This window comes from Octopus bimaculoides, chromosome 13, assembly GCF_001194135.2.
Source record: "Octopus bimaculoides isolate UCB-OBI-ISO-001 chromosome 13, ASM119413v2, whole genome shotgun sequence".
NCBI lineage: Eukaryota > Metazoa > Mollusca > Cephalopoda > Octopoda > Octopodidae > Octopus > Octopus bimaculoides.
In genome coordinates, this window is record NC_068993.1 from 45143145 (window position 1) to 45154528 (window position 11384).

The 11384-nt window shown below is 37.6% G+C and overlaps 1 protein-coding gene across 4 annotated transcripts in view; it reads left to right on the forward strand.

Moving 5' to 3' along the window:
• Positions 1–11384, forward strand: part of LOC106880525 (zinc finger protein 680) — a 37996-nt gene that overhangs the window by 879 nt on the left and 25733 nt on the right. For 2 of the 4 annotated variants that reach the window (XM_014930530.2, XM_014930504.2), the window contains exon 2: positions 4336–5174. In XM_014930530.2, coding sequence (XP_014786016.1) covers positions 4739–5174 — 436 coding nt within the window. In that variant the 5' untranslated portion in view covers positions 4336–4738. Of the gene's footprint in view, positions 1–2709; positions 3050–4335; positions 5175–11384 lie in introns of all 4 variants that reach the window. The other 2 variants (XM_052972459.1, XM_014930512.2) reach the window with 2 other exon arrangements.

Genomic DNA, 11384 nt, shown 5'->3' on the forward strand with positions numbered 1-11384 from the left:
AATGAATTCTTTTTATATTGTGAATTTTTTTCATTGTTGCCATTTTGTAAAATATATTTTTCTATAGGGTGTTGGTGGGGCAGAATGAGGAATTCGACGAGCTGGCAGAGACGTTAGCACGCCGGGCGAAATACTTAGCTGTATTTCGTCTGCCGCTACATTCTGAGTTCAAATTCCGCCGAGGTCGACTTTGCCTTTCATCCTTTCGGGGTCGATTAAATAAGTACCAGTTACGCACTGGAGTCGATATCATCGACTTAATCCGTTTGTCTGACCTTCTTTGTCCCCTCTGTGTGTAGCCCCTTGTGGGCAGTAAAGAAATAAGAATGAGGAATTCTTGGCTAAGAGAAAAAACAAAATTTTCAAATGTTCATTGCTTTACGAAAACTGTATCAGCTAAGAAAATGACTCCTAGATGCATCAAAATCACTATAACATATTCAGAACACTGTTTCAGAAAATTATCACCTTTCTCTTTGAGTATATATATAAAAGACAAGTTTAGTTGGGTCAAAATGAGTAAGACAAGAAACAATAAATTTGCCTCTCCAATTCTCCAGAAGTTACGTTTGAAAAAAGTCTTATACACATCAATATCCATCCTTAGACATCAGAAATGCAACAAAAATTTAAAATATCTTGGTCAAATGGAAGAGGATCAGGAAAAAATGGCTTTGGGTAAAAAAAAAAGAAAAAAAATACAGGAAGATAAGTTAATTATTTTATTCAACATATTCCCCTCTGATTCACACACTTATTGCAGCTCTCCTTCAGTTTTTCTAAGCCCTGTAAAAGAACTTGGAACGTTGGGATTCCGACCAGGCCTTTTGCGATACCCTTAAAGCCGGGAACATCAACTATGGGTCTTTACTCCTTTAATGATTCAAAGTGGGAAATTCATCATTTATCTGTAATTTCACAAAGATTCGTTGTAGAGCCTTATATTTAGAGTCAATAGTTTTATAAATGTTCTTTCAAAGTAGCTTACATTAATTTTTTTTTTCATGTGGAAACTCTTATTTATTAGCATATTTAACTCTTTAACATTCAGATTACTCTGTCAAATGCTAATTTATCCACATTTATTAAAATCAGTCAAATAGTATCGTGTAGCTTCAAGATTTTGATGATGTGATTGTTTATTTTTAGAATGACATTGTAGGGTATGTGTGAGAGGCTGCAAACTTGACCAGACTACATCCATAAGCTTTCAGTTCAACAGTTAACCATGTATTATGCATCATTGATCTATATCAAGCCTTATGCTAAAAAGGTTTGCAATTAATTCAGAATAGCCTAATGAGAATGAATGTTTAGATTTAGATTGTACCAAGAAGGGCAAGAGAGTTTATGTAATGAGGTAATAAGCCTAAACTTTTGACCAAAAGCTAGAATTTAGCATGATCATGGTTATTGTAGATAGTATTTTTGATGTTCCATTGATCTTGCTGATTATTGAAGAAATAATGATTCATAGAAATGTTTCTTCAGGCCTACATAGATTTTATTTGATATTTGTATGTGTCTCTGAATCTCCTCAGCAAAATTTCATTTTATTCAACTGTTATCCTCCCCCTTCTCTTTCTCACACACACAAAACCCATCAAAAAAACCCCCAAATATGTACATTTACCTGTAGCACTTGATAGTTAGTTTTGGGCTGTCTGTAAGAGACCATCCCACCACACTTAGGCAATGGCAAGACATTGATCAAAGAAACCTTTAATTTTGCAGTTTTTTTTTTCATAAATGAACTTTGAAGCTCTCTCATCATCATCATCATCATTTAACGTCTGCTTTCCATGCTAGCATGGGTTGGACGATTTGACTGGGGACTGGTGAAATGGATGGCTACACCAGACTCCAATCTGATCTGGCAGAGTTTCTACAGCTGGATGCCCTTCCTGACGCCAACCACTCCAAGAGTGTAAGTGGGTGCTTTTTATGTGCCACCGGCACGAGGGCCAGTCTGGCAGTATTGGCAACGGCCACACTCAAATGTTGTTTTTATGTGCCACCTGCACAGGAGTCAGCCAATGTTTTGTTCACATGCCACCGGCACAAGTGCCAGTAAGGCGAAGCTGGAAACGATCGCGCTCAAATGGTGCTTTTTACGTGCCACTGGCATGGGAGCGAGACCGCTGCTCTGGCAGTGATCCCACTCGGATGGTGCTGTTAGCGCTCCACTGGTACCAAATAAAATTTCTTTCTACTATAGGCACAAGGCCTGAAATTTTTTGGGGAAGGGCTAGGCAATTACATCTGATCTCAGTGTTTGACTGCTACTTATTTTATCAATCCCTGAAAGGATGAAAATAAAAGTTGACTTTGGTGCTACTTAAACTTGGAACATAAAGCTGCTGAGCATTTTGTCCAGTGCAGTAATGATCCTGCAAGCTCGCAGTCTTAATAATCAAGATAATAATGAACACAGAAGACGTTCATATGTCACAAAGGACAATTTATTCTGGCAGTTGTATGTGTTAACTGCATATGAATGATATGTATTGTGTGTACCATGCAACTCTGCTTACCCTATCTGCCTTCATGTGTGTCTAAATCATTTCAGTAGCCAGTAATCGGATGAAATAATTTATTATTGGCACACACGTTTCTTTGCTGAGTGAAAATAAATACAAATTATTTGCCAGGACTAACAAAAATTCATCCATTTAATCCTGAAATGTTATTCTCCTGATTGAATTTTAGAAATCATGGAAGAGACCAGTCACAAGAAAGCTATGACTCCAGCTGAGAGAAAACGCCTTCAACGACAGCGCCAAAAAGCAAAAGATCCAGACTTTCAGAAAAAGGAAAACGAACGATTGCGCTTGTTAAGGAATGGAAACAGAGCCATGATGAGCCCATCTGAGCTGCAGGAACAAAGGAAAAAAGATCGGGTTAGGCAGCATGCTTGCAGAGACAAAAAGAAACGTGTGGCTATTGAGAAGAAGGAAGCATCAACACCAAAATCAAAAGTAAAGGGATATGGCACACTACACTCAAATGGTTGTAGTTAGTGACATTTTCTTGTCCATGAGCTTTTCAGGTTCGTCACGTACGTCACGTGACATATGTGACATTTTTTTGTGCCCCAGAAAATTTTGGCCAGATCCCTCGACAACGTTTTTCCCCTATAAATCATCCTGGTACACTTCTAACTGACAATATTTAATTATATCAAATTTGTTCACCTGCTGCTGGGAAGAAAAAAAAAAAAAAGATATGCCCAGAATGTGATGCATATGACGTTGGCTATGCTACATTTTGCAAAGCACTTTCAAAATGCTTCCAAAAATGAGTTTGTAAATAATACATGCTTTTTCTCTTAAACTTCATGCATTAAAGCAGGTGAAGTATGTGCATGAATAAATAATACCTTGATGTTTGCAATATTTTTTAACATTTTCAAGACAAATATTTTCGATATCATCCAAATTGTGTAGATTTGGAAGTAATTGCCTCAGTATCAATGTTTAGTCAAAAATGCACCATTTCAACATAGCTTTGCAGGCAGGTCTATAGGGATTTCTAAGAATTTTTGAAAATCTGTTTTGGTTTAACTTCCATTTAATTGGCCCATTGTGTTTTTAACACCGTATATCCATAGGGTGCATGGCTCAGTGGTTAGAGCGTTGAGCTTACGATCGTGAGGTGGTGAGTTCGAATCCCGGACCAGGCTGTATGTTGTGTTCTTGAGCAAGACACTTTATTTCACGTTGCTCCAGTTCACTCTGCTGTAGAAATGAGTTGCAACATCACAGGTGCCAAGCTGTATCGGCCTTTGCCTTTCCCTTGGCGTGGAGAGGGGAGGCTGGTATGCATGGGTGACTGCTGGTCTTCCATAAATAACCTTGCCCAGACTTGTGCCTGGGAGGGTAACTTTCTAAGTGCAATCCCATGTTCAGCCATGACCGAAGGGGGTCTCAGCATCCATAGGAGATGTTATCTCAAGACAAATACCACTGTAACTGACCTTTTGGTGGTGTATACATTAAGTATGATACGTAGATGGCTATTTTAATTTAATATTGCCTTAATTGTTTATGCTGGATATATATGTGTGGTTGTGTATATGTCCCTGCCTAGCTCTTGACAAACAGTGTTGGTTTGTTTATGTCCCTATACCTTAGTGATTTGGTGAAAGGCACTTATAGAATAAGTACTAGGGTTGATTTATTTGAGGAAAGCCATCAAATAAGAGATATGCACACACACACACATCATTATATATGATTTCAGTTGTCCATGTAAGTGTGTATATCTATAGTTTAACAGTATAATAATGTGGTAAAATTTGTGTCTTCTATATCTTATACTATTTCTCTATTTCAGGATATCGGACAACATCAGAGTTAAGTAATTTTTAACTTCAGAGGCATCTTCAACAGCTATCATCTTTTATTGACTAAAGGACATTATACAGAACAGGCTCAACCTTGTTTTCATATATCTATGGTGAATTACACTGAAATATTTTATTCTGAACTTGGATTAACAGCAACATTTCACTTCTTCACTGTCTTGGAATATATATATATATATATATAGAGGTTGATTTTGTACCCAAATTAAATTTGGACACCTTTACAAAGGTGTTTTCTGCATATGCAACCAATGACAAAGATTGCAGTTGATGGAAAGAAGACTGAAGGTATATTTGTTAGGGAAAATACTCATGATGTGAGAAAAAAAAAAAAAAAAAATTTAATGAACTGATTTTTCTTTTTCTGAAGAGATGCCAAAAATAATGGGAAAATCATCATACCACTGTGATATCTGTAAAAAGCCATTCTCTCAAGAAGTTAATCTCATTACTCACAAATGTATTTGTGCTGAAGTAAAACCATATCACTGTAATATTTGTGGTAAAGCATTCACTGGAAGGAGTGATTTAACTAAACACAAATGCATTAACACAAATGAGAAACCACATCAATGTGATATCTGTGGTAAAGCGTTCTCTTATGAAAGTTCTTTAACTATACACAAATACAGTCATACAGGAGAGAAGCCACATCATTGTGATATCTGTGGTAAATCATTCTCTCAAAAAGGTAATCTCACCATCCACAAGCGTATCCATACAGGAGAGAAGCCATATCACTGTGATATCTGTGGCAAAGCATTCCCTGCAAGTGGTGACCTGACTAAACACAAATATATTCACACAGGTAAGAAACGATATCAGTGTGATATCTGTGGTAAATCATTCTCTCAAAATTGTAATTTAACTACTCACAAACGAGTTCATACAGGGGAAAAACCATATCATTGTGATATCTGTGGTAATTCTTTCTCTCAAAATGATCACTTAATTAAACACAGACAAATTCATACAGGAGAGAAGAAACCATATCTGTGTAATATCTGTGATAAATCATTCTCTCATAGAAATACCCTAATTACTCACACATGCACTCATACAAAGGAGTAGCTATGTCACTAGTATCCATGATAAAAGGTTCTATCAAAGAAATAAATGAATTTCAAGTGCACTAATGCAAAAGAGGAGCCAATTTGGCTGTGATAGCTGTGGTAAATTATTTTCTGAAGAAATAAAAAAAAACCTACCATATTTACTAGCATATAAGATGTGCTTCTTTTTTCAGTTTTAAATATATCAAAAAATTACCCTATGTCTAATGTGACCCTACTATGGATAGGAGACTGAGTATTGTCAGCTAAAGAGCCAGATAAGCATAAGTCGGCTAGACAATAATTGTTGCTAATAATAAAATATTGAAAACAAGTCCAACTATAACAATCTGTTTATACTGTTCTATATTTTAGAGATGAGGAATTTTGTACATTTACATTGGATGGATATGTGTCCTCAACATGTTTGTTGTTACCATAACATTTCAGCTGATTTACTCTCCGGCCTTCATCAAGTGTCCTAATGGAATTTTGAACCCAACCCTGGGTTCTTATTCCTAAGGTATTTTTTGCTGATGTTTCTATTATTACTTATTCAAGGCACTGCCTGGTATTGAACTTCAAATCTTGGGTTTAGTAGCCTGCGCTCTTAACCATTACGCTATATGCCCGTGGACAATTACGGTCTCCCTAAGATTGTCATGTACGGCCTCCCTAAGATTCACAAGGATGGTATTCCATTAAGACTCATAATGAGTAGTAGAAGTTTGGCATGTCGTCCACTGAGCCACTTCCTCATGGATATAATCAGTCCATTAGCAAGTAAGTCAACATCATATGTGAAGAATTCCACCCACTTCACAGAATTGATCACGGATATACCCACTGGATTCAACCAGATGGTAAACCTTGATGTGATAAGTCTGTTCACCAAAGTTCCAATTGATGAAGCACTGTCATTGATTCAAGAAAAACTAGTACTGGGCACCTATTTAAAAGATTGCACTGGTATACCAATTGGAAACTTGATGGAAATGTTGGCCTTTTGTGTAGAAATGATCTACTTCAGAATAGAGTGAGGGTTTAGCTATGGGTTTGCCATTATCACCAATAATAGCTAATATATACATGGAATACTTTGAGAATTTGGCTTTAGGATCAACACACCCAAAGCCAACCTTATGGCTTCAATACATTGATGATACCTTTATACTCTGGCCCCACCTGGAAGATGTCCAAGTACTGCTATATCATGTGAATTCAAGACATCCATACAGTTTACAGTGGAAAAAGAAAAAGACAATCAACTAGCATTCCTGGATGTATTAATAACACGCACTAAGCATGGGTTCAGGACATCCGTATACTGCAAGCAAACCTTCTCTGGACGATACCTCAACTTTAGTTCCAACTATCCATACAGTGTAAAGAGAAAGATTGCTCAGTGCCTAAAACATCGAGCAAAGACTATAAGTAGTGATCCCGATTCACAAACTGAAGGAATGATCAAGCTAAGTAACAATATATTAAGCAACAACTACCCAAAAAACATACTATCCACTCCAATTAGGAGGAGGAGAGAAGATGGGACCCCTAAACGAACCACAGTCTGTCTACCCTATGTGAAAGGCCTTCGGGAAAGATACAGAAAATATGTGGTCCATATGACATCAGGACAGTATTCAAGAGTAATACAGCACTTCGCAAATATCTTTGAGTAAGACCACCAATAGAAGAGAATATGACCAAAGACTGCGTGTACTCCATCCCATGCAGTTGTGGTAGGTTATACAAAGGCGAAACATGCTGCTCACTCAAAATAAGGGTAGAGGAACATCGTAAAGCTGTGACACGAGATGTTGAAAAATCGGGTATAGTTGATCATGTATGGAAAAATGGTATTAAGGAAAGATACAAAAATATTAGGTTTATAAGCTCTAAAATTCACTCTATAATTGACCATGAGCATATAGCGTAATGGTTAAAGAGCACGGGCTACTAACCTGAAGATTCCAAGTTCAATTCCAGGCAGTTCCTTCAATAATTAATAACAATAATAATAGTAACATCAGTAAAAAAATACCTTAGTAACGAGAACCCAGGTTTGTGTTCAAAATTTCACCAGGACACCTGATGAAAGCTGGAGAGTAAATCAGCCGAAATGTTGTGGTAACAACAAACTAGATGAGGACACATATCTGTCCAATGTAAATATGAATAATGTAATTTGTTAGTACAGACTTACAAAAAATTGCTTATACCATTTTCCTCCAGTACATAATCATCTTATACCATTTTTCCCCTAGTACATAATCTGTATCTGATAAATATCTTAGATTATTTAAAAGCGCCTGTGCTGTTGCCACAGAAAGACCATCCAGTACACTCTGTAAAGCGGTTGGCATTTGGAAAGGCATCCAACTGTAGAAACCAAACCAAAGCAGATGACTGGACGTTAAATGATGATGATAATGTGTTGCATTTTAGAAATGTCTTTAAAATTATGTAAATGGAAAATTGGAAAATTCTGTGAGAAAGATGAATAGAATGTTAAAATTTCATCTCTCTATTGGCTGTCTGCAATGACTGAATAACAACAAAATCATCGTGGTGGTGTGCACCCTTGGTGGCCAGTAGCAGTTATATAAAACCTCACAATCAGGAATTCAAGTTTTACATCTTGTATGACAAAAAACTACTAAGTGTAGAAACACTGTTTACATCATTTACAAGAAATGACGAGAATTAGCAGAAAGAATCGATGTAATCGACTTGACCCCCTCCCCCGAAATTACGGCATTGTGTCAAAATTTAAAACAAATTATAATAGGCTCAAGACAACGCATTTAGTTGTGGTGTAATCGATTATACACCAGCAGTACTTGATTGGCGTTTTATTATATCGAAAACAGAATTTGATTCATATTTTATTTTATCGACCACAGCTGATGAAAGGTAAAGTCGATTTAGCTTGTATTTGAGTTCAAGATGTAAAGTAATGTGCTTAAATGTAGCAGAACTTTTGAAACTGTCATTCGACTGATTAATTTGCCTCACTTAAACTTACATAGAGATTCAAGTTAGATAACTCTTACTAAACTTCTCTTATTAAACTTCTTTACAATATGGGAGTAATCTCCCCTGCGCCACATAATAATTTATAAACAAATAATTTATTTGTCTTCAAATTGACTCTGGATTTGGAGCCTTCGTTATTCCTATCATCTCTCACAACCGATGTATCTGTTGTTATTTGTTGATATACATCAGTGCTCCGCAACCTATTTTCACTTGCAGTACACTTATATTCTTTTCAAAATTCGGTGGCACACCTGAACTAAAAATATAGGGGTAAAAATTATATCCAGGTTATACTGCAGCACACCTAGCATCGTCTCGTGGCACACCAGTGTGCTGGGAAATGCCGGTTGCAGAGCACTGATACATTGGTTGTGAGAGATTATGTTGTTGTTGGCACTCCGTCGCTTACGACGTCGAGGTTCCAGTTGATCCGATCAACGGAACAGCCTGCTCGTGAAATTAACGTGCAAGTGGCTGAGCACTCCACAGACACGTGTACCCTTAACGTAGTTCTCGGGGATATTCAGCGTGACACAGTGTTACAAGGCTGACCCTTTGAATTACAGGCACATTAGAAACAGGAAGTAAGAGTGAGAGAAAGTTGTGGTGAAAGAGTACAGCAGGGTTCGCCACCATCCCCTGCCGGAGCCTCGTGGAGCTTTTAAGTGTTTTCGCTCAATAAACACTCACAACGCCCGGTCTGGGAATCGAAACCACGATCCTATGACCGCGAGTCCGCTGCCCTAACTACTGGGCCATTGCGCCTCCACTGTGAGAGATGATAGGAATAACGAAAGCTCCAACTCTTGAGCTAATACAAAGACATTGGATTTAATAATCTTTCTACCTTCATGACATGTCAGATAAGCGAGAGAACTATCTTATACAAAAAGTAAAAACAACACAATTATTAGTGAACTTATGAAAGTTTAAAGTTACCTTGTAGACTTTTATATCGTTAAGTAACTCTTACATAGTGAACTAGGTGAATAGACAACAGAGATAAAAATAACAACTGCAATAATCCGTCTCACATCCAGACAACGATAGATGCAAACTAAAACATAATTGGAAACACCGTGAATTCATTTCGAAGTCGAAGCAAATATTTCGTTTTTTCTTTTGATGAATCAATCACCAGCACTATTGCCGCGCTCTCGTTCCCGCCTAATGTCCAGATGTTCTTCATTTTTTCCCCCACGTTACAGTTTAACAGAAGGAGACAATTATCGTACCGCTGTTTGGACGCAGACTATTAATTTCTTCGTGGTGTGTATCAGGATCACTATTTATTGTCTATGCTTGATGTTTTAGGCACTGAGCAATCTCTCTCTTTACACTGTATGGATGGTGGGAGTCGAAGTTAACGTATCGTCCTGTGAAGGTTGGCTTGCGGTATACGGATGTCCTGAATCCATACTTGGTGCGTATTATTAATACGTCCAGGAATGCTAGCTGATTGTCTTTTTCTTTTTCCATTGTGAACTGTATGGATGACTTTATTGAGTTCACATGATCTAATCGGTGCTAAACCCTCTTCTTGTCGATATTTTCCGGTTCATTACGTTCTGAGTTCAAATTTTACCGAGGTCAACTTTGCCTCTCATCTCTTCAGGCTTGATAAAAATAAAAGTACCCGACAAGTACTGGGGTTGATATAATCGACTTGTCCTCACCCCTCAAAATTACTGGCCTCCCGTTCAGGGGTAATGTTGTGATCTCGGTCTCTTACATATTACTCCATGGTAACCGGCAGCCCGCCTTTTGAGTTTTAGGGCTCATGAATAAATATTACATTAATGATGGTTAACGAACATTAGAATTGATTGTTTTACCAACATGATTTCAGATTATTATTATTAAAAAAAAGCTTATGTTAACATATTTCTTAAATACGTCATTTATCATTCATTGTTTTGAATAGCTAGAAGACTAGGATAGGGGCGGGGAGATAGTTGAGAAAACATACAGATGTTAGAAATCTGTATGTTCATTCAATGTTTTTGAAGATATCCTTAGTATGTGTGTGTGTGTTATTTATCTATCTCGGTGGCCTTTTCCTAGGATAAACATCAGTGGTTTGGAGAAAGGTAATCGGTGTGCATAGTCAATTGCCAGTTTTCTTTCTATTTAAGATACTTCCATAGATAGGTGGATAGACAGACAGACAGACATACAGACATACATACAGACAGACAAGTAGATAGATAGATATGTATTTATGTTTATGTCAGGTTACTTCTAGTGTTACTGGTAACATGTGACCCAGTACAACATGTCTCATGGCCGGGCTTTCGGCGACTAAACTAGGTAACCATTTCAAGCTTGCTTGGTAAAGAGAGTGGTTTTCGTTGGGCACTCTGTAGGACGAAAAACAAAACCTATCAAAGGCAGATGAAACCAGTAGATTCAACGGCCATCCAACACCTGTGAGTGATCCTTACTCTTTGTTTAAACTTCTCACTAGGTGAAGGGAATTCCAAAACAACATCCACCTCATAGCGAAGCCAGAGATCACGCTCTTGCTGGTTTCTAGACTACTTGGCATTGTTGTTGAAAGTCTCGACGGTGCTGTGCACTCTTTTATTGACTTTAAATTACGGGCATTGCTGATAGACACCGTAATTAACATCTAGGTTAGAAAAATTTGTCACTGATGGTCATACTCATCCACGAGTTGATAGCCACACACACACACACACACACACACACACGTACGAACGTACGTATGTATGTAAGTATGTATGTATGTATGCATGTGCATGCTTTACCTTGCGTTGTAACATAGCATGTGTCTTGGGCATTTTTAACTTCGGTGGTGTCCGTCTCTCTCCATATCTGCCGACAACTGATTTCTTTTAGGAGAAAGACAGGCAGAAAGCAAGAGAGAGAGAGAGAGAGAGAGAGAGAGAGAGAGAGAGAGA